Source organism: Polypterus senegalus, chromosome 17 (assembly GCF_016835505.1).
Source record: "Polypterus senegalus isolate Bchr_013 chromosome 17, ASM1683550v1, whole genome shotgun sequence".
NCBI classification, from domain to species: Eukaryota; Metazoa; Chordata; class Cladistia; order Polypteriformes; family Polypteridae; genus Polypterus; species Polypterus senegalus.
The window spans coordinates 101,253,773-101,281,550 of NC_053170.1; the positions used below are offsets into that span (position 1 = coordinate 101,253,773).

General features: G+C 53.3%; 1 protein-coding gene across 2 annotated transcripts in view; it reads left to right on the forward strand.

Annotated features, from left to right (window-relative positions):
• The window catches only part of ca10a (carbonic anhydrase Xa), a 114,041-nt gene that overhangs the window by 81,271 nt on the left and 4,992 nt on the right, over positions 1 to 27,778 (forward strand). For both annotated transcript variants that reach the window (XM_039739809.1, XM_039739810.1), the window contains exons 5-8: positions 16,624 to 16,809; positions 24,153 to 24,248; positions 24,932 to 25,004; positions 26,364 to 26,518. In XM_039739809.1, coding sequence (XP_039595743.1) covers positions 16,624 to 16,809; positions 24,153 to 24,248; positions 24,932 to 25,004; positions 26,364 to 26,518 — 510 coding nt within the window. The remainder of the gene's footprint in view (positions 1 to 16,623; positions 16,810 to 24,152; positions 24,249 to 24,931; positions 25,005 to 26,363; positions 26,519 to 27,778) is intronic.

Genomic DNA, 27,778 nt, shown 5'->3' on the forward strand with positions numbered 1-27,778 from the left:
TCTTCCTGACGGCCGGGCCCAATGCCACCGTCTCCGCTTGTCCCCCTTTTCGTGCCATTTAAGGCCCTTGCACCTGCTCCACTCTTGTCCCTGCCGTCCTTGGCTGTGTTTTGTCACCAGGAGGTGCAAATGTGGCCCACTCTGGCACTGCCAGAGATTTCAGCCCACTGGCCCCTCATGGCAGGGTGACAGAAGCAGAACGGAAGTTCTCAGGTGTGTACAAGGGACCACAGAAGGACCAGCACACCCCAGGCCTGAGCACTCTCAGGTGTGCCCTTTGTTGGACTGACAGCCCATCTTTGCCCTGAGCACAGTTAGAGTGGGCTGTGACCAGCCTGAACCTTAATGTTGGGGAGCAGAGTCAGGCTGAAATGGGCAAATCAATCAATCAATCAATCAATCAACATTTATTTCTATAGCACATATTCATACAAAAAAAATGTAGCTCAAAGTGCTTTACAAAATGAATAGAATAATAGAAGACACAATAAAAGATAAACATAAGTCAACATTAATTAACATAGAATAAGAGTAAGGTCTGATGGCCAGGGTGGACAGAAAAAACAAAAAAAACTCCAAAGGCTGGAGAAAAAAATAAAATCTGTAGGGGTTCCAGACCACGAGACCACCTGACCAGTCCCCTCTGGGCAATCTACCTAACATAAATCAAACAGTCCTCTTTGTATTTAGCGTTTTCATGGAAGGACCTGATGATGATGATGGTCACGTAGACTTCTGGCTTTCAGTCCATCAATGTTGGTGCATCAGGATGCTTTGAGTAGGTGGTGGTGGCGCAGGCCAAAGAAACAGAAGAGAGAGTTGGGGTCAGTATGGATTTTGGAGCCACTGTGAATAATTATTATGAAGAATTGAACATACAGAGTATCAGGATTAAGTTAAAGTGAAGTTATAAAAAGGCCATGTTACAGTAATGTGTTCTCAGCAGTGTTTTAAACTGCTCTACTGTATCAGCCTGGTGAATTCCTATTGGCAGGCTATTCCAGATTTTAGGTTCATAACAGCAGAAGGCCGCCTGCCCGCCTCACCACTTCTTTTAAGTTTAGCTTTTGGAATTCTAAGGAGACACTCATTTGAAGATCTGAGGTTACGATTTGGAATATAAGGTGTCAGACATTCCGATATATAAGATGGAGCGAGATTATTTAAGGCTTTATAAACCATCAGCAGAATTTTAAAGTCAATCCTGAATGACACAGGTAACCAGTGTAGTGACATCAAAACTGGAGAAATGTGTTCGGATTTTCTTTTCCCAGTTAGGATTCGAGCAGCTGCATTCTGCACTCGTTGTAACTGATTTATGTCTTTTTTGATGTTTGATGTGTGGGGCCGACTCCACCACCCAGTAAGGATGCCACCTTGATTTGACCCGAGGGCCGTCTGTAGCGACATAACATGGCGGGCAATAATGGTGCCTCAGCTAGCATACACACTTGCCAGGCTTTCTATGCCAGTGAAAGTGGGCCACTGCGGGCAGGGGGCAGCTGTGTATGAATTACAGGAGAGTACCAGGTGGCAGCAGGCGCTGTGTCGGAAGACTGGGGGACACTTAAGGCCGCTGAGAGGAGACCTGCCAGGGGTACTGAAGGTGCCCACAGAGAGACTTGAAAGACCCTCGTGACCTCATGCCAGCTGGGTGGAGAGTGGATGGCGAAGTTCTGTAATGGAACCGTCGGGTCCTTCTATGTCTTCTCTTTTCTGGATTTGGACCTTTTAGTTTTACCAGATCTCCATCTGCGACTTGTGCTGGGGTGCCATGTTCACCCTCACCCTCACCCTCGCCTCCCCTTGTTCTCCTTTTATCTTTGTGAGTAAATCTTTTAAATGTAAAGGATCTTGGTTTATGTCATTTGCGCCAGAGGTTTACGCCCCCCCCCTCCCTTAGCTGCTCGGCCGCTCCTGAAGCCTTGTGGGTAGTGGCCATCCAAGGGCGGGGCAGTGGGTGTGGCCTAGAACAGGTGGAAATGAAAGAGAGTTTCAGGTACGAGGGGCCACTAGGAGGGAACGCGGTCTCTGGGGTCCCCCGAGATGATGACTGGTCGGTCAGTAATGGCGTCTCCTGTCTATCGTGAGCTCATCTCTCATGCCGAGGAGAAGTTGGGGCCCACCAGAGTAACAAACCCCGAGTAGGTGACATCCCGCACAAGAATGGTGGCCTGTGCTGGCTTGGTGACGCCTGATCCTTGTGACTCCTGTGGTCTTTGAGAATTGGCCGATGAGGGTCTTTGCCTGATTATTTTTGGAGGCTGTGAGCCTCTGTGCTTGTGCACCTTGACATCGTGAGGTCTGATGCCATCTCGGGACGCCGGTGGATAATCGAGGAGAGCGCGGGTGGAAATAAACAAAGCCAGCAAAGGGACGCTTTGTGGGGTGACGGCTCTCTGCCGCGATCCCCAAGGTGCGCTGAAATTGACAGCTTCATGTAGGATTCAGCAGACGCCTTAACCCCTTGGCAGCGATTCTCTGTGTCAGCCCTCAGCAGGGTGGTATCGTCTGAATGGTGGCACCAGAGCAGAGGCCTTTGGTCCGGGTTGGCTGCCCTCCTCTTCTGGGCACACTCGCCCCTCACTCCAGAGAGAAGATGCCCATACCGCCGGGCCCCATGGCAGGTGAAGCTGAGATGCGGCGCTCTCCCTGCTACGTGACACATCTGTGCTGCGGTTTTTGTCCCCGGCCAGATGCGGCAAAGCTGGCATCTGCTCACTTGCAAGTGTCGCTCCTGACAGTTCTAAGACAATGACAAGCGCAGACGTCCCCAACGTTCCCTGATTTTTGTTTTTCCATTCGTCTCTGTCACGCCGTCACAAAAGGAAGTCTGCCAGGGTCGAGCGTACAAACCGGTGCGACTCAGACAGATGGGAACACAGCGGGCAGATAAACGGTGACATCGCCAGCGCAGAACGTTTGTGAAAACAAAGGTCAGGGATGTGACGCAGAGAAACGGGACACAAATGAGAACCAACATCTGCTTTGGCCGTGACGTCTAATCCCTCCAAACAACCCGCCAACTGTGGAGACCCCTGGCGTTCTCAACCTGCTCACACTGACGCAGTGCCAGCTTCCGACGGGTGACTTGACAGAGGGGTATCTGCGGTCAGCTCTCTGTCCTGGGGTGTCCTGTAGCTCTCCTCCAAACCTGCGTGAATGGCACCCTGCCCGAGAATGAGCCAGCCGAGTGAGGAACTCACAAACGAGAGGAGACCACCTGACTGACCCCTTCAAGTCATGAGGTAGGCCAAGTACAGGGCAAAAACCTCAGAACTCACCCAGTCAAGTCCAGAAATCCCTGCCCACCTGACCAAGGTGGTCCAAAGATGGCAGCCAGCGAGCACGAGGAAGGCGTCTCCAGCCGGGTGACAGAGGGTCCTGCCTCTCCGCCCGCTCTTTCTCAATCTGCTGTCTCCTTCTCCTTCTCCGTGCATGTTGTCACTCCAGAGTTACCGTTGGCATCAGCCGGTAATGCCAAGGTGCCGCCCAGTCAGTAATGCCATCCGTGCTCTGTGGTTATCTGCTTTGTTACTTCCTCCTCTGACCCCACCACTTTAGTTAGCTGACCGGACCACTGACTGGCACTGCCCCCTCTTTTCCAACTCGATTCCCTTTTTCATAAAACAGGAAGACGTTTGCTGGCTTGCAGACATTTTTGCAAACGTTGGCGTCGAGGGTTTTGCCCTCTTCTGGTCCTGGGGAGTGGGGACACAGATAATCAGAACACACGCACAGGTGAGCTCAGTGCCCGCTGCAGAGACCCCACTAATCATATAAGGTTTTCTGATGTTTAATAAGCCCCTCTCATTTGTCGCCTGTTAATGCCAGAGAATGAAAGGCTTCCCCTTCAGATCGGCCAGCCACAGCGCCGCAGTTGGCATTGACGCGTTTCTCGCCATCTCCGTCCTGGAGTTGAGCGCACTTCAGACTGTGACCAGCACCAACCCGGCCTTCTCATTAGCTCTCCGGCGCCCCCTCTTAGCCCCATTAGGAAGTGCGGGTGTTGCTAACTGGCAGATTCAGAAGGCAGGAGCGGGGAGTTCACAGCGTGCCACTTTCTCTGCCAAGCAACCCAGCAAATGGAGGGGCTGGCCTCCACCCGCCCCACCTGTCACAAGTGGGCAAGAAAAAACAAGGAGGTGCCTGCTACGCTGAGGGCTGCCACTGTGCCAGTCTCATACTGCCCGAGGCTCTCATGTTTGTCATTTTGGCCCCAGTCTGGCCCTTGGGGGACATGGACAGAATTACACAAGCAGTGAGTGCAGTAAGGGACGATGTGACAGCAGTTGGCCCCAAGTCAGCCCGCCAACCACCACCACACCCTGGATGCTGCCGTTTCCCTGGCCTTAAGTCACACTGTGCCACTTGATCTGTCCCTGACCCCTAACACCGTAATGGCGGAGCTGACAGACTGGCAGAGGAACAGCACGGCTCGTCCACGTTTGCCTAATTGGTTCTGTGTTACTCGCTATTAGTGGGCACACCATCTGTCTCGAAGCCGTCTGGCTCTTGTTTCATTTTAGCTTCAAAAGAAAGCTGCCAAGCCCTGCCTACGTTTGCCCCCTGCCCAGCCGCCATGTTGCGTGGTCCGTTTGGTGTCTGAACACAAGCGGCTGCTTCTTCTCAGCTATGCCCACCTCTGTCTTTTCCAGCTTGTGCCCCTGTTGCACTTTTCAGTTTGCCAGGTTGGTGCCCCAGGCTGCCTTGGAGTACCCATGGAGTTGCACTGGCACCCACCTCTAATGCCCTGAAATGACCAGCTGCCATTCAGGGCTTTTCTTGTTTGTTTTGGTTTTTCTGTACATCTCAAATAAGCAGAGTGCCCACCCCAGCCTTGCGTCACACTCGGCTGTGCTGCTGAAAACGAAGGGCACATTGTCAGTAAATAAACATGCGCTCGGGCACATTGCAGGCTTATGTCTTGATGCCACCTGTCGGCCGCTTTCATGTGCCCACCCCAAGCTGGCGCTGCTGCCTCTTGTCGAATGTCTGGGTGGAAGCAGAAGTCTTCCCACTGGACCGTGCAGGCCTGGGCCTTGACCCCCGATCAGTGCCACACGTGGCGCTGTGACTTGATAACGATTAGCCAGATGGCAAAGTGCTCTGTCGGTGGATGTCCGAACCAAATTCAGCTTCCCGTTGGCGACCCCGGGTGGCCTTCTTTTCAGGTAACTCACCAAATGGAGATACGGCGAGGGCAGCCTGCACAAAGGAGGGCAAACTCATTATGTGAGGAGGAGGAGGAGGAGGCATTGGTGAGAGCCCACATCTCCGTGCCAATGTGGCCGCAGAGGAATACAGAAGCAGCCTTGTCAAGGTTTTCACACAAAAGGACGAGGCGCAGGCCCAGCACTCTCGTCACTTCGCTCTTGAAGTAGCCGATGGTGGGCGCAGATGATGAAGACGTCAATGGAGAAGGGCACATTGGCAGTCCATGAGGCCTCCGAAGAAGTTCACTCCTCCGGGTGGTGGCACGGTAGGTGGGGCATCTCGTAGATGAATGCGAGGGTTCAGGAGGTTTCCATGTTCTCCTTCTTTTCTACCAGAGCAGGGTCACATGGAAGTGTGGATTTAATGTGACCCCATTTCGTCCTGTCATGTGCCCTCAGTGGCGAGGTGCTGTTGAAGCTGGCACCATGCTGGGCTTACTATCTTTCACAACTTTCTCAGTGCCTTCTTGACGTTGTGCCCAGTTTTTGACCCTCGATTTTGACTTCACGCTTTGCGATTTTGGCCTGATCCCAGACATTCACTCCAGCAGCCTCACGCTGGGCATAACAGATGGCACCCTTAAGAAGAACAAGCACACAAATGTCCAGTGTATGCAGTTCAGGCTTCTCCTTTGTGGGCATCATTTGCGTTTATTTCTTTGTATTGTTTTTGTGAGGCCCCAAGAAGGTAGAGGGCAGCCACCAGCACTGCTGGCCAGAATAAGGCTCTTCATTATTTGAGTTATTTATTAAGTGACATTAAAAAACACACAAAGCCACCAAAAAGTCACACATTTTATCTCCAAACCGGCAAAATTCAGAAACGGTGCAAACTCTCGGAAATGAGAAAGAGTTTCAGAAATAACAAAGATAAAGTCGTATGGGGGGCTCTGTGCCAGGAGCAGGTCCTGGGCATGGTGCCAGCCCATTGCAGGGTCAACCCAAAGAAGGCAATCCCATAACAATCAGAGAAAGTCACAAACGCTGGCAGAATGAAGGGCGGCAAAGCAGAGGAGCCAAACAAAGGCTTGGTGAGCGGGCAGGGGGCTGGGCAAAGTGCAGAGGAGAGAGCAGAGAAACGGGCAGGCCCATGCGGGGCAGTTGTCGTGTCACTGTATAAGATGGCGGCGCGCAGCACATGGTGTTCTTGGATTGAGTCTTCGGTCGGGACCTTTGAATCCTTGTGTTGACTTTTGTTTTGTCCATCGTCCTGAGCAGCGCCTGTCTGTCTGTTGGGCTCTGCACTGGTGATGTCGTCCTCGTCCTCGTCCTCGTCCCTTGTGTTCAGGCTCAGTTAACCGACCGCCACCAAGTTAACAGCAAACACTCCCTCCTCCGCAGGTGCCACCATCTTGTGTAAGTTCTTGTCAGCATCCAAATCACCGATGGCAGTGGCTGTTACCACGTACGTACTGGAAGTTTCCTGCCATGTGATGTCATCCACAGACGTTGGGTTCTGCCAGGTGTTTCACTGACCTCTCGGCCCACCTTTACCCAGCTTGTCTGCAGTTCTTTCACCAGGACACAGAGTGCCCACCCAAATCCAGGCTGACATGGGGGTAACACAAACCCTGGAGGATTGTACAGAATCGGGTGTGGCAGACCACTGTGTGCCGAGGGCTGATATGCTGGTGTTGGCATCCCAAGGTGGCATGAAGTGGTGGGAGGCCTGGCTTCGTTCTTGACGTGCTCGCTGGCCCAGTTTGGTTTCTCATATGGAGATACTGGCAGTGCTGGGGGTCAGCTGTACCCCGCTGGGTCCTCGTTGCTCCTCGGGCTTCTTGAACGTCACAGGAGCAGCGCTGGCAGCCATGCGGGTTACCGCAGCCTCGGCCTGTCAAAGTGAGAGTGATTGGGCACGACAGACGTGTTCCACTTGACATGTTTAGCCCATGACCGCTCACCGCCGCGTTCACCTGCAGGTGTATTCTGGGAGGTCAGAGCGCGCCTGAGCGGGCATCAGGTAGGCCGGAGAGAGGAGCCCCCACCCCCACTCAGCCATGTCAAGGGACGATGATTTGGTGCGGCAGGTGGGGCCCCCGGGCCATTTGGACTCTTCGCACACTTCCACATCGTCGTCATCCTCCTCACGTGAGCCCACACGCTTTGTTTGCTCGGCCACTGGAAGGTCAGAACGGGGCATCCCTGCCCACCTCAGAATCGCCCCCAAAACTCTCTCTGCTCTTCCGTGAAGTGAGGGTCACGTCCTGGGTGCTCTCGCCTCTGCTGCCACCCCCTCGGCCTGCTCTTTAGACTGGGCAGGTCAAGGCAGGGGGCGCTCAACGTGGGCCCGAGGTAAAGGTCTGGGGGGCTGAGAGGGGGTCTTGTTTAGGAGCCTGCTCATCACGTAGTCCCTTATGAGGGGAGTGGGGACATGAGTATGACGATGCTCTGTCCGCCAGGTTTGTGGAGTAAGTCAGCCAAATGAAAGTGTAAGCCTGCCTGGCAGAGCAAAACGGGCAGCAGAAGAAACCCCACACCAGAGCGCTAAGCGCATCGCCAGGCTTTAACTGTGGGCCCCTGTTCAGGGAGACGGGCTGCCATCAAGTCAAGCAGAACGAGAAGGAAGAGGCGGTGTGGAAACGGGAGCCGAAGAGAGCAAAGTGAAGGTCGGGGCATTCCGATTGGCACTAAGGGTCATCTGCAGAACCAGCCGTGGAGAGGAGTGTCACAGGCAGGACGAGGCGCACTCCAGAGGAGAATTCACTCAGTCGGGCAGGAACGCGCCAAAGAAACACACGGCCGAGATGTTGGCCACAAACGCTGAGCAAACTCGCAGTCAGAAGTCGAGAGCAAAGACCCTGAAGCCAGAGGAGGAGTGTCACCTCCGCGGTCTTGGGCACTCGGGAAGAGACGTCACGCATCACACGCGTCGGGTCGTCCACGAACAGTCGGTCCAAAATGGAGGCACCGTAAAGACGTGTGACAGCAAATCAAGAAACGGGAGACCCCGAGTGGGCAGCAAACCTCCTAAGAAGGGGTGGAGCCAGATCTGTGACATCAGGAGGCCCCGCCCCAGCGCTCAACAACCCCATAGATGGAAAAAGAAACAATGACAGAAAACACCACTTCTTTTAAGTTTTGTTCTTGGAATTCTAAGGAGACACTCATTTGAGGATCTGAGGTTACGATTTGGAATATAAGGTGTCAGACATTCCGATATATAAGATGGGGCGAGATTATTTAAGGCTTTATAAACCATAAGCAGAATTTTAAAGTCAATTCTGAATGACACAGGTAACCAGTGTAGTGACATCAAAACTGGAGTGATGTGTTCTGATTTTCTTTTCCTAGTTAGGATTCTAGCAGCTGCATTCTGCCTAGTTGCCGATTTATATCTTTTTGGGTAGTCCTGAGAAAGCATCTTTCAGTGATAAAGAGGTCTAACTTTACTTATGTTTCTTAAGTGAAAAATGCTGTCCTAATGATCTGATTAATATGTGATTTAAAATTCAGATTACAGTCAACAATCACCCTAAGCTTTTTACCTCCGTCTTGACTTTTAATCCTAATGTATCCAGTTTATTTCTAATAGCCTCATTGTATCCATTATTGCTGATCACTAAAATTTCAGTTTTCTCTTTATTTAACTTGAGAAAATTACTATTCATCCATTCTGAGATACTAGTCAGACATTGTGTTAGTGAATCAATAGAATCGGGTCATCAGGTGCTATTGATAAGTACAGCTGTGTGTCATCAGCATAGCTGTGGTAGCTCACGTTGTGCCCTGAGATAATCTGACCTAACGGAAGCATGTAGATTGAGGCCCCAAGAGCCTTGTGGCGATATCATGTGTCTCGAGGAAACGATGAAGACACTGAGAGGCGATGACCCTGGCAGATGAGTGGCAAGCTGTGAAGGCGCCTTACCAGAAGAAATCAGGGCGTGTCCTGAAGGTGCTAGTGGCCGCCCCCTAGAGGTTACTGCTGTGTAAATCAGGTAAATCTATCCTAGTGAAAGAGGCACCACTGCCTGGCCCTTGCGTTCCCATAGTTTCCTTCTCACACATACAGTCGACCCTTGACATGCGAACATCTTGATTTACGACCGAATGCGGTCCTCAACAACCCCGTGTACCAAGAGCTTGTGCGATTGTAAACAAACAGCCGAGAGCGTTGTACTGCCTGGCCCTTGCGCCAGTCGGAGCCAAGATACAAGGAAGGAAGAGAAGGCAACGAAGGTAAAGAAAGCGATTGTTAAGGGATGTTCGCTAGCGGGCTGGCGCGGCACGTGATGATGTCATCAGGCGGAGTCAGCGCCGGCTTGCTTTGGAGTCAGTTATTCAGCTTTGAACTGAGTGCTCGACTGCTGTCATTATTAACTAACTTGAGAAGCAACGACGGACATTGTGCGGAAATATGAGAGTGGCGCTCGTGTGACCGATCTCGCTAATATGTTGTGAAGTACGGCGGCCCGGACACCGTTTTATCCATCGCACCACGTTTATTTACACAGAATATAAAGTCCAAGTGCACCGCCACCAAACCCCCCGAAGTCTCGGCTCTCAACAGCCACGACCTCGTCCTCCTCCTCCTCACCCGACTCCAGCCTTGATGGCCGGGCGGCGGCTCCTTAAGCAGGTGGCTGATTGGTGACCACACCCTGCCACAATGTCCAGCAAGTTGAAATCCACCATCTCGGCCATTTTACAAAGAAAAGATTTGCATAAGGAGGCTCCTTCTAAACAATAAGCACCTTCTGTTTCCTCCTCCTCCTCCTCCTCCTCCTCCTTCCTGCAGCCCAAAGATGTCAAATTAAACGGTGAGTAGAGTGTGAAATTGTTGTTTCTGGTAGGCTACGCACTCTTTATAACTTTTTGGTTTGTACGTTAGAACGATTATTGGTGTTTTGGTAAATTATGCGCATTATACAACCCTTTTTTATTATGAAAAGGTTAAGTAAGTGTTGCTGTGGGAGGTCCGCAGTGCATTATGGGTATTTCCATTATTTCTTATGGGAAAAATAGTCGACTTACAACCAGCGTGAGTTACGAGTCCTCGCGACCGAATTGAGCTCGTAAGTCAAGGGTCCACCGTAAGACGCGCTTTACAAATGGCTGTCTTGCTCTGATCAGGTCGTGCCACTTCTTCCATGATGCCATCCATTTTGCCTTAAGCAATCAAGTCGTCGTTCTCCTTCACACGCCCGCAGCGGAGCCATGCTGGTCAGGCCGCTGGGGTACGTTGCCCTTTACACTTGGCTTAACACACCGTGCAGTTAGGATCCTTCCTGCCTTTATTGAGCTTGAACATCTGCCTGGACCTCCAGGAGTTCACGCCCAGTGGTGCCAGTCAGACCTGTGTGGCGTGAACGCCCCCCTTGAGGTCACCCCGTGGCACGGCTTGGTTCTTGGCTCTGATGAAAAGGTCAGCTTCCAGAGGGATGCCAGGCTGGTGAAAGGCGTCCAATCGGGCGCCCGCTGACGTCACTCGGGGGGCACAGTGTCATTTGTACCTGTGTGTTCTCCTCAAATTGCTTCTGCCTGTGCTGCTAACTCTGAAATCGGTGCAGGCTGCCGTCTCTGTAGCTGTTGATTTGAACAAAACCGCAGGTGTGAGGGGGGGCAGACGGGCGGGCTTTCAGACGGACGGGCTCACTCACTTTAATCTTCTTCAAGGTCACACACAGTGAGAGAAACTCAAAGTTAGAAGACGCTCACTGTACGTGGGCTGAAGGACAGATGTGTGTTTAATAATGCATGTGATGTGTCACTCGTCACATTCAACTTGTGTGATGATAAAGCGCCGCTCGGTCACTTTAAGGACAACTTCGGAAGAGAAAGCCAATGACAGTTGGGAGGGGACGTGCCCAGTTACCTTCACTTACTGGAGGCGGCGCCCCCTGCTGGCCTGTGCCTGGTAACCGTGTAGTTTACTTGGGCACTCTTACGTGTCATTTACAGGCCACCGGGGCAGTAGAGCTGGACCACAAAAACGGGAAGGACAACGAGAAGAACCGCTCAGAGCCAGCACTCGGTCTGGGCCTGTCTAGCGTTGGCACTGCCCACTGACGCCGTTTTGTGGCTCCATTCTGGTGTTCCCTGCCACTTCACACGTGCTGTTAAATTTGGTCCATCGGGAATGGGTGGCACTGACAGCGTGGGCCTCTGGGCACTTTCAGGTTGTGTTTTGCCAGTTCAGCTGAGGTGCCCTGCTGGCAGTCCAGCCGTCACTCTCTTTAGCGGGCAGCGGGAGCCTTGGGCTGCCAGTCGTTTCATTCACAAAGGTGCTCGTGTACATGTGCAGTCGAGTGCCCGGGTGCTGTGACAGGCTTGGGCAACACGCTACATCAACAGCTGGCACCCCTGATGTCTGCTCCCTTAAGCAGCCGGGAGACAGAGGTGCCGATGAGGTGAACGCGCTGGCCGGACTCGGGTTCAAGGCCCTCCACTGAGGACCACGTCAGTGAAGGGCACTATGTAAAACTGACCACCTCTGGAGTGGCATCTCCCATCGCGGAGTGTGGCAGCCACGAAATCTTTCAGGGCTCGTTTTAGAACAAAGGCTTTCGTTGGTTGTGAAAATGAGCATCTCATTGTCCCCATGTCAAAGTGGTAAATGAGCCGGGCATCGTGGGTCTCGGTGGGTAGGGGGCCACACGAATCGAAGGAGCCTGACTGCTTAACTTTGACCACCTCCTCCCGACGGGCTGTAGCCAGCTGTGCATGGTGATACTTGGCTGGGCTCAGATGAGCAAGAGCTCTTCTTCAGGTGGCACACCAGCATCCTGGCAAGGTTGGGTGGAATTCTGGGCGGACACTGCTCTGTGTGGCATCACTTTCAAAGAATAAGTAAATAAAAAGAAAGCCCTGGCATAGATACTGTAGAGAGGGTGTGTGAAAGACACTATAGGGGTGACAGACTGGCATGACCTGCTGATGTCTCATGGGTGGAACTTGCCCCTTTCTGAATGCCACAGATGCCAGTCCCTCGTGTTTCATTGTCCCCTCTAGGCCCTGCCGATGTCCTCGCATTGGTCATTTAGCCACCTCCAAACCCACCAAGTGCCCTTTTGGAAGTGTTGCTTTCCTCCCCTTGGCAGCTGATCCGGCGTGTCATGTCGGCAGCATCTTCTCTTTAGTGCCCACGTGGTCGCCCAAAGACGCAAGCGGCTCCGTCTCTGCAGGAAGATTAAAGCTAAAGTACCTGAAATGTAAAAGGCACGCAGCGCAAATCACTTCCAGTCCTGTTGAGGAAATGAGGGCAGCGAGCAAAAGTCAGAAGAGTTTAGTGTAACGGGCAGAGTGGCGCTACCACGTCGGCTTTTTGAGTCTGTCAGGGCTGATTAGAGTGAAGAGAAGTGCAGCTTAGTGACAAGAAGGCTTTCAGTGGCGGCCAGAAAGTGGGAGTGTGCTGCCCTCTAGGGCTTAGGGGGAGAACATACTGTTGAGGTGAGGAGTAACCAGAGGTGGCCAGAAGGGGGCGCTCTGCATATTCAGCCAGTGACAAGGACAAACACACGAAGCACTCGGCAGTTCAGAGGTTAATTCTGGGTACTGTGACGGGGGCACCTCTGTATGCCACCCTAGCCCAGTGTAAAGGTGTATAACAACGGCAGAAGTATTAAACAGATAAGACAAAATCAAACTGTCTGCCCATGCCAGCTCTGGTCCTACTGCCTCCTGCACCACTTCACACCCTCACCCATCGCTCATAACTCTGCCACCCTACCAGACTGGCAAGGGGCCACTTCCTGCCTTTGAAATTTCAGGGCGCGGTGCCAGGTGTCCAAGTAGATGCCAAGGCATGCTTAGTCCAGCCTGCTCTCTCAAATAACGTGTGGCAGGGCATGTTCTGTATGCAGAACACAAGTAGGGCACGGCACTTCTTGGCACCCGTATACCCCACCCGGAGGGGATGGCTGGTCACATCTGCCAGCAAGGCAACCAGTCGCAACCCATTTATGACAAGGACTCTGAATGGGCACACAAGACCAACGGGGCGGAGGACCAGATGAGTGAAAGAAATGCCTGCAGTACCCGAATGAATGGAGGGGCACCTGAGTGGGTGGAGGTGCTCAGTGCTTTGGCCATTTTTTGGAAGACGCCATAAGAGAGAAGTAGATGTGAGAAGCAGTAAGTATTGTGTAATAGGCGTGAGAGGCGGACGTGAAAGGTGCTATAAACTACATAGGCGGGCATGAAAGGTGCTATAAACTTACCGTACATACTGTAGACGGGCGTGTCTGTCCCATAGACAGTCTTTATATACGATCCGTGGGTGAAAGGCACTGTATTTCTGTGATTTCAGGTGAGGTGTTGTCTGGCCCATTCGTTCGCCAGTCAGACGTGGCAGGGTTGGCAGCATGTGCAGCAGCTTCTCACTGTTTTTATTTTTATTTTTTACTGCCTAATGGCCTTTATTGTTTAATGGGCTGCCGTTTATGATGAGGTGATGGCACAGACGGCATTCTGGCAAGCAGCTGGCAGGCAGATGGCATCAGAGGGCAAACATCCCTGCGTCTCCTTTGGACTTTGTGGAACATGTGGTTTGTGCAGTAAAATTAGAGCTCAGCTACTGTACATGAGGAGCAGTTGGCAGCGGTGAGAGCCGCAATCCAATTAGCAAAGAAGAGCTGAGATGATGGGGTGCAGCGGCCTGGTGTTGTCAGGCTTGACCCGCGGGCACTCCTGACACTTTGGCCGTTGACCTCTGCCCGGGCCAGCCGTCACTCACGCGCTTGTGGCTCTGCAGCTTGGCCTTCTTGGTTCTCCTCACTCCTGCTTTGCCATTTTGTCACTTTGTGACATTTAGTTGATGTCCTTCAGTTTATGTCACCAGAAAGTGCCCTGTCTTTTGTGATGCCTGGCACCCTACCCAAGACTGGCTCTCCTCATACACCCAGCGCTCTGTGCCAACACCCTCAAATTGATGGGCATTCCATCTGAACATCTGGTTTGCCCCCTTTGGGTGCCCCCTGTGTGTCACTCGAGACCTGCTTAATTGGCTTATCAGTGTGCCAGGTGTATGTTGGTTGGCCTCCTCAGGTCTAAGGTTTGTAGTGCCACCTGAGGCCTGATGTACCCTCCTTAAATCCACTTGGCCCAGTGGGGGTCACAGGGGCTTCGAGCCTGCCCGAGCACCACTGTTCACAAGGCAGGAGAAAGCCGTGGACTGGGTGTCGGTGCCCACTGAGTAAGGACAAGGACCCGGAGGGACACGGGGGCAATGACTGAGGGTCGCCGCTCTGCCCAGTGAGCCGCACACGATTTAGGCTGCTCGATCCTGACCGGGGTCACAGAGGGGGGAGCTGGCAAAGGGCACAAGGCAGGAAGAGCCCGCCCATCACAGGGCACACACGCTCTGGCGTCGCCTTTGATTTCCTCGTGACTCACTCGCTGTCCCTTGTCATTTGTTTGGGGACAGCCCGCAGCCTCCAGAGTTCCTTGTGTTCCTTCTGTTTTCATTGCCGTCTTTTTATTGGGCGGTGGGGTCGTTGAGGATGACTTGGCGGGTTTGGAGACGTTGATTAGACTGATTGGCGTGTTTTGATTCCAAAGCCCCTTTTGGCCCAGTGTAGCCTGAACCTTGGAGGGTCTCTTATCAGGGCGGGTGGGCTGCTGGGGCTTTGGCTGTTTTGGAGGCCTGCCACCAAATATTAAAATGACAAACAATGGGTCCTGCGTGGCATAGTGGGCAGGACCGCTGGGATGCTGCTGCTGGCGGACCCCCCGTCCTGCTGGGCCTGAGATGACCAGAAGGTTACATGCACATGCAGCACGATGCCAGTCTTTTACCAGCAGCAATTGCACTGAAAATGGAGCTCGTAATTTAGAGGCTGGCAGCCGATGAGGCGGATATTTTATTTATAAGAAACGCGCAAAAGTCAAACTCAAGCGTCACATGGAGGTGGGACGAGCCCAGTGGCTAAACTCACGGACCCCCACTCCTTGTCATTTTGGAATGTGTCACCAGCACTGTGTTGTTGCTGTCGGCTGCTAGACAGCTGACCCGGAAGTTGTGTGTGTGTGTTGGCACTTCGGAGGTCACACACAAAGTGCTCGGGTAGTTTAAGGAGTTCACAAGGGCCGTCGTTGTTGTTTTGTTGTTTTGTTTTGTTGTGTTATTGTTTTGTTTTATTGTTGTGTTGTTGTTTTGTTTTGTTGTTTCATCTTTCATTCACGTTCAGGTCCATCTGAAGGGTTAGGATGGACTTTCAGCGTTGATCTTTGCAGGGCTCTTGGTGTTTCTCCATTGTTTTGTGTAGTTACATGTGGCACCACCAGGCCGTGAGACCCTATAGTCGCTGCACCCCCCCTACTGCCCACCAGGCAGTGGCCTCACGGACCTCACACAGGCAGACTGTCAGTGGTCCACCCCCATACCCCTCCATGTCCCGCCACCCTGATGGGCGCACATGGCGAGACTTTACAGAGGGGACCCCCCCAAGCTGGATCTGAGTGGTGGTCCAAGTGCAGGATGTGGTCAGGTTTCATGGCGTATTTTACAGGCCACAAAGCTCGGAAATCATCAGACGGCGTCTATAAAGAGTCGGGGGTCCCTGATGAAATATTAAACGTGGACGTGAGCCGGAGGTCTCGCAGGGCTCCAAAATGGCGGTGCTGACAGCATCTGGAGCTTTACAGGGTCTCCACATCGCATGCTTGTCTCTCGCGACACGTTTGGGGCATCCGAAGACACGGCCCTTTCCAGCTGTGAGCTCCACGCTGGTAAACTTACACACAGCAGCTGGCATGAGCCACACGAGCCAGCAGGTGTCCATCCGCTGTCACCAACGCTGATTGGCTCGGCCTCTCTCGCCACTTGACCGACCCCCTTGAAGTAGTGGGTGAGAGTGGGCTTGGATGATGTGAGCGACCAGTTTGGTGGATGTGAAAGGCGCTGGCTGCTATATGTCCTCAGCTTGAAGACCACATCTTGAAGGTCTGGGCTGGCATTCGCCACCTCTGGCTCTGTTGACATGCACTTTTGAGGTCTGGCACATTCTTGTTGGCCACGGTGCTGGGCGGGGGGGCCGATATGTCACGGGTCAGTCCCACAAGTGACCACTTGACACGTCATGCCTGGCCTTTGTTCTCTTTGGCGATTTCCTGCCCAGTTCTCCTGTGTTTTTGATTCGGTTTCCTGTTGGCAAAGGGCATTCTTTGGTGTCGAGTCCTTCCTAAATTTGTAACGGTGGGTGGGCACCAGTGGGGCTCTCGTGGACTCGCTGCCAAAGATCAAATGGAATTCACAACACCTGACGCTAAGGGCTTTACGCCACCCAACTGGCTGCCAGTCCCAGTTGCCCCTGTGTCCCCCAACGCTGCTTTCAGGGTGACCTGCAGCTTTAGCTGAGTTGTCGCTGCTAAAATAATTAAACACAAAATAAGTGAAATGGGAGGAGGCGGGCGGTGCCAGGGCAGTCGCTTCATGACGTTTGTCTTCCTCTTTCTTTTGCCTCAGGTGAGTGGCACGATGTACAATACGGGGCGGCACGTGTCCCTCCGCCTGGACAAGGAGCACCTGGTCAACATCTCGGGAGGACCCATGACGTACAGCCACCGTCTGGAGGAGATCCGGTTACATTTTGGCAGTGAGGATGGCCAGGGGTCCGAACACCTGCTGAACGGACAGGCCTTCTCCGGGGAGGTAAGGGGGCTCACTTTGGAGGTCCAGTGGGTGGCCGAAGTGCTTAGAAAAGGGCCTGGGTGGGCCTGGGGACACGGTGGGCAATTTGTCAGAATCTGTGCGTGGTGGGCAGAAGTGGGGTCGAGGACAAAAGGCGGGGCGGGAGTCGAGTGCTCCAGAGCCCCCTAGCCAATGAAGTAGGTGGCGCTGTGGGCGGCTCATCGCTGGCATCACGAGGGCACTTTGTGGAGCTGGTTTGTTTGACAGGACAGGATTAGGTGACACGGGTCCCTTGAGGACACCCAGCACGAGGCCCCCTCCCTCTCGGCCTTCACTACGAGCGCCGTGGGCGAGGAAGAGCGAAAACGCTGAGCATTCCTCTAGCCTGGCCCACTGGTCAGTCCTGCTGGGTTAGACCATGCTCCTCTTTGGGTGGTCTTACTGTCTGAGCGCTGCTTATCCTAATTGAACATTCGTGCGAGTCACAGTGGGACACGGCCGCCATAAGCCAACACATGAAGAGCGCGGCTGGCGTACGGCGGGCACTCCCGTCTACAGATTGGCGTTTTCAGTTTCCCCACCGGCAGACCTTGTGGCTTAAGGCCTTTTTATTGTTACAAAAGTGCAACACGAGATTCCATTCTGTAAATGACTGAATATTAAATCAGGCCCTCCATTACGACGCATCAATCAGGCCCTCCATTACGACGGGCGCGCGTCTCGGAGCAGCAAAGTAAACAGCCCTGGCGAGACGAAGGGCGGGCCAAACGTGAAAGCAACGCCAGGCTAACCTTTAATTGCTACGAGAAGCATCGGGAGCACAAGCGCGGGCAGATGACGTAACTGAAATAGAAAAGGGCAGAGTGGAGAGGGCAGGGGAGTCCGCGGCGGTGCCAGGGTCACTTTGGTTTGAACCTTTCTGACCGTGACGTCCCCGCCTTCTTTGAGGTGTCACTGAGATTCTGCGATGCCTCGAGTTTGGGGACGTCATCGCGTTGTGTGGATTCCGTTTCTGTGCTTTCGTTATCAGGTTTCGTCCGGCGCCATTTTGTGAATTGTTTCCATGCACAGGTTACCGTTATGCCCCCCATTTCTAAACGTGATGACGTCCTCGCACCACCGGGCCACGCTGCTCACGGTTGTGGCACTTTGTGCCCCTTCCAGTCACTGGCTTCCTGACACTTTTGGACGTGGGGGGTCACTCTTTGCAGTCTGGGGTCCTCCTGGCGTTGATCCTGGTCTGCCTGCGCTTTTTATGTCCCGTTTCTGCCATCGTTTCTCGTCCCCATGTCCGCGTTAAACAAAAGCTTTTGTGGTGTTTGGATTGTCACACAGATTGGTGGCACCTTTTGGCTCGTGTCCCGACTGCACTCTTGCCTGTCCCTCCTGCTGGCCCGTCTTCACTGTGTGTCTCGTGTGAACGATTGGTGGTTTACTGGACCCGGTAGACTGAGCAGGTTAGGGGGTCCCGGCCCCTCCTGGCTTCTCCTTTCAAGGTTTCCAGTAATTCCTTCCCTTGTTTCTCAGGTAATCCACAGGGCCCTGGCAGTGCGCAGATTCAAGGTCTCCACTAGCACAGTTGGACTCAGGGGGGCTGCAGCCTTCTTCCCTCCCTGCCTGCCTACCTTTCGTTTAATAAAAGGAGAACGACATTAAAAATGAAGGCACTTCATAATCATAGGGGGCCTTGGGCACACGCCATCACTCGCTCTTCCTCTAATATCCGGGACTTTGTGACGATCTTCAGGCCACTTAGTTCAGTTTATGACCGTCAGCCTACCTGGCACCACGGCTGCAATCAGCAGTGGACGAGATGAATTGCCAGATACCCCAATAAACGTTTGAGAGGAAAACTCCAGACACAGGAGATGCACATAAAGACTGCGTGGGCAGTAACTGGGCACACAGTTTGGGCAGAGGGGGCTAGATCTGCCAGGCCAGTGTGTCATTCTGACATGCAAACCCATACGTGGGCATAGGGTCCCACAGCACATCTGTTATGGAGGTCTGGCTAGTTGGCTGTTGTCAGGCTGCTGGGCCTGGCTCTGTTCTTTGCCCACAGTAGCCCTGCCCCTGGCCTCACCATGAGGGCACTGCTTCATAGCTGCCCGACCGCTGGCCACGGGACTAGCGGAGGTGCGGCAGCTCAGGGGTCCGTTAGTGCTGGCAGGCCAGAGACGTTGTGCAGAATGGCATCTTAGAGGTGCTGCTGGGGGAGCCCCATGGAGCTGAGGTTGTCGTACCCTTTTATAATGGCAGATGGCACCACTCGCCTCATTGCGCAGAAGATGCAGGGGAAGGAGATGAGCCAGAGGGCTCCTGAACTGGCATAGGCTTGTCAAAGGCCTGGGGTGGGTTTGAATACTCTGTTGGGCATCTCACTCCCAGAAGCTGTTAATTGAGTGCGCCACTTTGGCGTATTGTTGGAGGCCATAAATAATGGATGTGTCTGGAGAGTGTATTACCGTGGCACATGGTGTGCGTTACGCGGGTCTCCCGCCACATTAAAATGCATTGTGCTGTGCTTCACATTGCCCTCCAAGGTATTCGGAGGCATGAAAGAGAGCCGTGCCATTCAGAAGGAGCCTGGCGTGCGGGAGACAAATGCACTTGCCGCTAACCTGAGGACCCGTGTAGCTTAGTAACGCGCTGGCTCGAAAAATCCTGCAGTCTGTGCTGAATCAAGCAAGAGGGGGCACACAGACTGGCGGCAAAGAGTGCGGGGGCCTTGGCCTCCTGACCCTGGCCAGGCAGTGGGCCTTCCTTTCACAAGGACACAAGAGGGTCCCAGGGTGGAGCAGACATGGGACGAGACCGCAGTGACACATAACTGACTTAAAATAAAACGTGGCGGTGGCAGGGCTTCACACCCAAAAGCTGGCACTGTTTAGGAGAGGCATGAAAAAGTGAGAGGTGGCAGTGCCCAGTGGTTAGCACCCTGTGTGTGTGGAGTTTGCATGTTCTCCCCACGTCTGTCTGTCCCACAGAGGATGGGGGGATCGGAGATGCCAGTAAGGGAGGTCTGAATACGTCGTCTCGAGGGTCTCGCTCCGTTTAGTAAGGTGGGCGTTGAAGGAAGTCAAAGGATAATAAAGATATCAATGAAGGGTCCAGCAGCCGACTCCAAATTTCAGTCCCGCTGATCTGCTGTTGCTTCACTTGGGGGGTCCCCAGTGGCCCCACGTCTGAAGGAGATGCCACACACACACCCCTGGGGGTCTGGCACTCGCCACCCAGCAGCTCGGGATGAGGGGCGTGGTCAGTGTCTGGGGGGGGTGTCCTTGTGGGGTCTCCGCCCCCTTACAAATGAATTTGTGCTTTAGCTCTTTTCTGCTCGCTCTGTGGGTTTCATCTTTATGGATTGTGTTTGTCAGCAGAGCCTCAAGGCCTCGTGTTCATGACAGCACAAACAAAGACAAATGTCACCCAAATAATCCGCGGCCAGGATTATCGGCACATTTACATAAAGCCTTGACTCCAAAGCATGAATCACTCTAATTGGTAGGAAGACTTGATAAATGGAATTGTTGAGATATTAGACCATCGTCACTTCCCCAAGGTAAACTGTGAGTGCCGGAGCGCTCAAGTATTACATGATGAACCGCCCGAGGACGCCACCGGCAAACGGGAGACGAATTAGAGCTGCGCCATCAGTCAGACAGGAGTATCGGAGGACCGCCAGTGGGTGCCAACCCGGGCCTCCCGGAATCACCAAGTCACATCTAGCAGGGCACCTGTGCCAAGCCCTCGCGGGCTCAACGTGCTCATTTTAAAGCTAACATTTCCTCCAGTAGGGAGAGTGACCATTAAACCCTCGTCATCCTCGGGCCCTTCATTTGCCTGATCTGCCCTGACGGCTCTTTGCTATCAGATGTCTGACACGTCCTCCTTCACATGCGCTAATGTTGTCCTCCTCCTCCTCCTCCTCTTCCTCGCGCGCCTGCAGCTAGTGCTCGTGATTGACACCGCTTATCTCGTGTGGGTCTTCCTCAGCATCTCCTCTTACGATTCCGCCATCCAAATATGATTTTATAATTACCAGTGGACGTGGCGGAAGAAAGATGGCATCAGCAGCCCAAGTTTAGGTCGCTTCACTGGCCTCGGTGGTAAAAGAGTGCAAAAGAGAGAAGATGGCAACTGACAGAGAAAATGTAAGACGAGACAGCGGGGGTACGGGCTGGGGTCTGTCCTAGTGCCGTCGGGCACTCACTGATTGGCATGTCTGCGGCGTAGTGGGTTTCACCTCTGTGAATTCACACAGCTGATTAGGTGGGCCTTTCGTTCCTGTCTCTCTGTTTTTCTTATATAGCGCCTTTTCTGTCTGTCCGTTCATCCGTCTGTCTGTTGCTGCTTTGTTCCACTCCTCGACAGCACGGCCCCCCACTCTTCGTTTCTTTGCTGTTATGTTTCTGCCATATTCATTTCTCTGATGGCACGGCCGTGCGCCAAGTGAGGGTCTGTCTGTCCTACTAGAGGCTTTGAGAAGTGAATTTTCAGTGTGTAACCACTAAGGGCGCCGATCAGCGCAGACCGCCATACCAGATGTTGTCACTTCTTCCCTTCTGTCTTGGTGGTCCTCGTGTGCTCCGCTCTGTTCCTGTTGCCCACGTCATCAGCAAGTGACCCACCCTGAAGTTCAGTGGTCTTGCCATGCTGCATAGGCATCTGAGACGAGATAACTGCATTCACTTAACCAACTAGCTGCCATGCCTTCACACGCCCCTCGGACCCTTGGCACTCGTTATGCTGGCACTTTTGTGGGTCCTTAGGTTCTGAGTGGCCATCGTGGGACGCGTCTTGGCTTTCAGTCGCTGTGCTCCAAACTTCCCGGTTTGTCCCCAGGTGGTCTGCTGGTGGAGTTGGCTTTAATCCCGTGTGTCTCTACTCGTATTTGAACGTAAGGCTTTCACATTTCCTCTTTCGTGCACGTTGGCTGATTTGGGGCTGTAAATGAGGTGGAGTGGTGCCCACTGCCCTGCGCCCAGTGTCTGCGCCAGCCTCATTTGTGTTACATGAGTTGAGAATGGACGGATGGAAAGCTGGCCCTGCATTTTCTTTTCCCAGATTCTCCCCCTCGGTGCCCACCTAAGGGCTGTTAGTTAAAGATTCTGTGGAGTTGGTCCTGCAGACCCCTGAAACATCTCCACACGGTCTTCATGCATTGGCTTGCATTATGGCCTGCCAGGCTCGTCTGATTGGCACTAATACATTTGGATTGGCGTTGGTTCCCAGTCTCCTCCTTTCAAGAACACTCCTAGAAGGCCGGTTTCTTAAATGTTGGCTTTGCTTTGACGTCAGTGGAGCAGACCTGGGTAAGCCCGCCATAAGAGGAGCCCATGGCGATGGCGGGCACGGCAGAGGGGTCTACAGTGCTGAGAGCCGCTAACATTGTCTGCCCGGTGTCGTTACACTGGCGTCAGAGTGCCGGGGGGCTGCCTGTACAGCAGTGTTCACGAGGATGTTACTCTCAGAATAAAATCTCAGTCACGTCGCCCAAAGCAGCAGGCGACCTCCGATTCAGAGAAGATGATCTGCAGCCCGACGAGCGCTAATGCCGTTTGACTGACTGGCAGGCACTGTGAATCAAGACGTCACCACGCAGCGGGCGACTCTCGCAGCTCACGCTCCTGCCGTCTGGAGCTTTTACAGAACATGGAGGCACTGATGTTGGGTGGTGGGCACAGCCCCCTCAGTGCTGCTCCTTTGAGACTGAGCTCTGGGGCAAGGGCTTGGTGGGCAGCCAGCAGGGCATGTCGACTGTGGTCACTTGTGTGCTGCCTCACCTCCGGGACTTGGCCCGCATGAAGGGTCACCCAGAGTACCCAGTCATGTATGATGGCACTGAGATCACCACGTGGCATCACGACTGGTAGGGGTGAATATAATAGCTACAGTACATGCTGCAGACAGATGTGAAAGGCCCAGCAGTAACAGAGAGAGAGTGTGAAGGGTGGCACTGTGCAAACAGATTGGAAAGGCACTATATAATGGAGAGGGGTGATTAGAGGGGCTATTCACAGCAGAGACGCATGTAACGGGGGGCAGATGAGACCTTGTCACCCAGCGGTGTGCCTTCCGGTGACGCTCACGCGACCCTCTCCTGTCTGCTGAGTCCATGCGAGGGTCTTTCCCAGTGGCAAACGGGGGGCTCACGGCGCCGTGGATCTGTTGAGTACAACTCGAGTTATGCTGGTTAATACGCCTCAGGCAGCCCCCCGGTGTGGCGACCCCCCAGCAGGTCGCATTGCTTTCATTTGACTGCACGTGTGCCACCTCAGAGTTGATCTTTAAAATGCCCGACACGTCTCCGTGTGGAAGTCTGTTTTCGCTGAACACGCCGTCCTCCGTGATGGGCCAGACTGTTGACTGCTGGCCACTTTCTCCTCTTCTGAGGACCCTCGTCTTCCTCAAATGGACGTGCAGGTGGATTTAAAGGGGAAGAACATCCAGTCGGGCTCCGGCCTTGTGTTGCTCCATCTTGAGTGTCTTCTGGGCTGCCCAGCAGTGTGCCGTGTAGTTGAGTGGACCTCTCGAGGAGACCTTGAAGAACCTTCTGATGGTCCTGCCATAGAAAAAGACGATGGCCTGGCACCACGCGATCGGGCCGAGCCAGGCAGCGTCTGCAGGAGTCACCCGCACTTCCTTAAATGCCCGCCATCCCCCAGGCTTGATGACTGATGGACTTGAGCCCACCTAGCGACTGCTGCACGATGGGCGGAGCTCTGCCAATCCCCCATCATCCCTCTGGCCTGTGCCCTGCCCTGCCCTGCCCCAGTGCAGCTTGTGTTGCTGTCTTTCTGGTCGTTTCCTTTCCTTTTTCCACATTTTCCTTCTGCTTATCTCTGCTCTGCTCCACACGTCAGGCCTTCACCACTTGTGGCTTGGTATCCTTTTATCATCTGTGAAGCCAGCGGGCCAAACATGTGGAAAGATAAATGCCATTACCGGACCACCAGGGCGTCAGACCCCGGGGCCATGGAGCGACTCGGCCATCTTAGGACTTGGTTTCAGTTTCATTTGTGGATTCGTGTTAATCAGGGGTGTAGTTATGCACCCTGAGCCTAAGGGGGGGGTGCCCAGCAGACCACGGGATGGCTGCTCATCGGCTCTCTGTTGAGGTTTCGTTTCTGAATTGTTTTTCTTGCCCAGTGGCGTCTTTGTTCCTCTTGACTGAAGGCTGGCAATAAATTAAACCTTTTAATGTAACGAGTTCCCGCTCTCTTTGTTGCCCTCCTTCCTATTTTCTAGACTAGTTTGGCCCCCTGCCTGGAGGCTCCTTTTGAGTGTTGGCGGCCGGGCACATCCTGCCTGCCAGCCACGCATGGCCGTCCACCATCACTGACGATTGTCTGTGTCATTTGCAGGTTCAGCTTATCCACTATAACCACGAGCTGTACACCAACGCCACCGAAGCTGCCAAGAGTCCCAACGGCCTGGTTGTGGTTTCCATTTTCATGAAAGTAAGTGGGCAAGTTTATGGAGGTGTTGCTAGGTGCCATCCTGATCAATTGGGTGCTTACGGTGAGTATGACGCCAGTCCAGATTAGATGTGAACTGCCCGTCTAAAGACGGCGCACCAGGCAGGCTGATGGGGTCACTCTGGTGCCCAGAGGTGATTCACCAGGCAGGGCTATGAAGGCCACTTCACCCCTGACCTCTTTGAATTTCTACTGTAGAGTAGAGGGATGGCAACTGGATATCGTCCGCATCAGGTCGGGCATCCAGCCTTAGGAAGATCTGCTCCAGCACCCCCAGAATTTGGGGGCCATCCTTGGTGAAGCCAAAAGAGAGACGCAGAGAGTAGAGGGGTGGCCTTCCCACCAGTTGGGTCTGTTTGCCCGATTCCTTGTTTGCTGAGTTAGCATAGAAAAGCTCTGAGGGATCAGCTGGAGACCAGTTTGGGACCAGGACTGAGCCAGGCGGCCTGCCGCTACACGGCGCTCTACTTCACCTTTACGGTCAGCGCCCTCGTCTTCCTCACCTCTGTGATGTGATTCATTTTGTGTCTTTGTTGAAGTGAGGACTGAAGCTCAGGTCTGATACGATGGGCGACTGTGCCGCATGGCAGGGGCACCGCTCTTGAGGTGAAACACGTCATGCTGTCCTCACGCCACCTTCAAGTGCCTCTGCTTTCTCTCTGCAGGTGTCGGAGTCTTCAAATCCATTTCTAAACCGCATGCTGAACAGAGACACCATCACGAGAATAACGTATAAAAGTAAGTGGCATTACTAAACCCCTTCAGAAGCCTGTGGGGGGGGGTGCTGTGCTCGCTGTCACAAGATGATGGCAAAGGCAGGGTACACAAGAGGTGTTTCATGTGGCACCTCACTGTCCCCCTCAGGCCAGAGCCCTGACAAAAGAAGCTTTGAGGGTGGACCGATGGATGGGGTCAGGCTGGTCATTGCTGCACGTGGCATCGTAACCTTAGGTCGGGCGTGTGGCGTCTCCAAGACACTGGGCGCCATTTAATTAGGTACACTTCAGTATTGGTGAGCCATGCCCTCCTAAATGAGCCAGGTGATGGGTGCCAGCCAATTCTGCTACAGTAGCTGGGGACTCTTTAGTTATTTGCTGTTTTGTGAAGGCCTTCATCCAATTACAATTAGTTGTATTTATTTTGGTGTTTTGGCACTCTGTATCAGTAGGGGCATCTGAACCCATGGCCTCGGGGTTTGAGGCCACACTGCCAACCTCTCAGCTTCAGTCTGAAGTCACCCAGTGGCATAACTAGAATTTGGTGGGCGCCCCTCATGTGAAGTTACACCTAATTAGGCCACACGAGGGGTCAGCAGTTGGCTTTACGGGTTTGTGCCAATGAGAACGCCATTAACACTTTTTTATTCTGATGTCAAGAAGGCCAGCATGAAAATAACAAAGCCTTGTTGTCGCCGCAGGCCACCCAGTCACACTGCCTAGTTATGCCACTGACCTGTTTTGAGTGAAAAGACCCTTCTGGTGTTGGCCCACCATTTGAGGGACCTGCCGTGCACAACGAAGGCACTGTCTGCTCCGAGGGTGGCTACTACTTGGGCCTTGAAACGACCACTGTGACAAGAAGTCTAGTCGTTCTCCACCCTTAATTCAATTTACTTGCATCTCACCCTCCAGGAGCCGCCCTGTGGAGGTAAAGGGGACCGTTAACAAAGAGGAGGCATGCAGACGCAGCGGGTAATCAGAGGGCGAGCGGAATTGAGATCTCCGTGGAAGCACAAGCAGTGCTTTAGGGCACAAGGAACAAGCTGAGTGGCAGATACTAGCGATGGGAATCGTCACCAGTGGGCACTTGGGCAGTAATTGGAGTCTGCTGCCAGTAATGGGAAAGATCGGGTCAACAAATTACCTGAAGTGACAGAATGGGAAAGAGGGGGGAGATGTGAAAGACTCCGGGGGGGTCTCAGGCGCTATGTGATGTTCACCGTACATGAAAGGCGCTATATAACACAGTAGGTTAGTCCTTGGGGTAAACTGAGGTGTGATGGGGACCCCCGCTGAACCCTTGGGTTGGTGGCCCAGCCCCTGTCACGTGGTGTGACTTGACGCCTCTGCTCTTTGCTGTCCTTTCCTCTCTTGTCAGATGACGCCTATTTACTGCAGGGCCTAAATATTGAGGAGTTGTATCCAGAAACCTCGAGCTTCATCACCTACGACGGCTCGATGACCACCCCGCCTTGCTTTGAGACCTCCACCTGGATTCTGATGAACAAGCCCGTCTACATCACCAGGATGCAGGTGAGCCTTGCCCAGGGCACCACTTCCCTGTTGAATGCGTATGTGCGCTTACACCATGCACAGGTTGAGGGTCTTGCTTTAGGGTCCCACAGTGCCTGTTTGCCCTGACCGTTTATTGAGGATTGTGGAGAGGGTTAGCGGGTGCAGTGTACTGGATGGCCGGCCCCCATGAGACGACCTCGCCACTCCCTTTTGCCCTCGATGATCTTTAATCCCATCTGGGTGACAAAACGCAGTGCGCAGAGTGTGCTGGCACCGACCCCATGGACTTTGTTTGGTGAGGCACCTTGTGCCCTCTCTTTGCCACAGTACAACTGTGATGAGCTCCCTCTTTTGATAGGCTGGCACTGAAGCTGTTCATTGGAATATAGAATGCCTGCATATTGGCACTGCTGCCATGGAATCGGTGCCCAGCTGGTGCCAGAGTCCACACTGCTAAAATAAGCACCTTACACTGGTGGACAAAAGGGTTCAACAGTCTCAAAGGTGAGGCCAGATACCCTCTTTCACCCTGTCCACCCAGTGGTGCCCAGCAGCGATGATGGCACACAGAACAACTTTAGGAACAAAGCAAGCTGTGTGGACTTGTAGAAAATCCCATCATTGTAACCTAAAAGGGTCAACAGGGTCTCGGGTGACAGTGAGGGGCGATTCCTGTTTTGAACGCAGTCGGGGATGAGCTACGTGTACCCCTGTCTGACTCCTGACCATATGCCTCTTCTCAAACTTGGCACATTCAGTCTGCCAGGCATTTTATCAGGTTGCAAGGTTGCATTTTCTCTCGGGACCCCTGCCCACTTTTTCAGTGAGGCTGCACTTTTGGACGCTGCTGATGTTGCACTGCTGCTCTAATTGGCACCTGTCCTCGTGTGAACTCGTGGGTGCCTGCTCGGCCTTGGCCTGGCAGAACTCCTTCACTTGGCACAGGCGTTTGATTTTGCCTCTGGCCTTTTCAGTGATCTCCCACATTTCAGGCAAGTTTTGGACCCTAAAGCCTGGCACTATCATTTCTTTCTTTTTTTTTTTTTTTTTGACAGTGGCGCATGGCACCGGCATTTTTTCTTATTTGAAGACCAAACATTACAAGAGTTGACTTCATAAATACGGCAACAAGACGAGAACTCGGCCTTCTGTGTGTCCGCTTTGTGATGCCTGTGGTTCACGTCCTGGTGGGCCAGCTGAACAGCAAACCTCACAGTCCGAGGCGGACCCCCGCGCTCCTAACTGCACTCGATCTTTCAGTGGCCCTCGGGGTCGGCA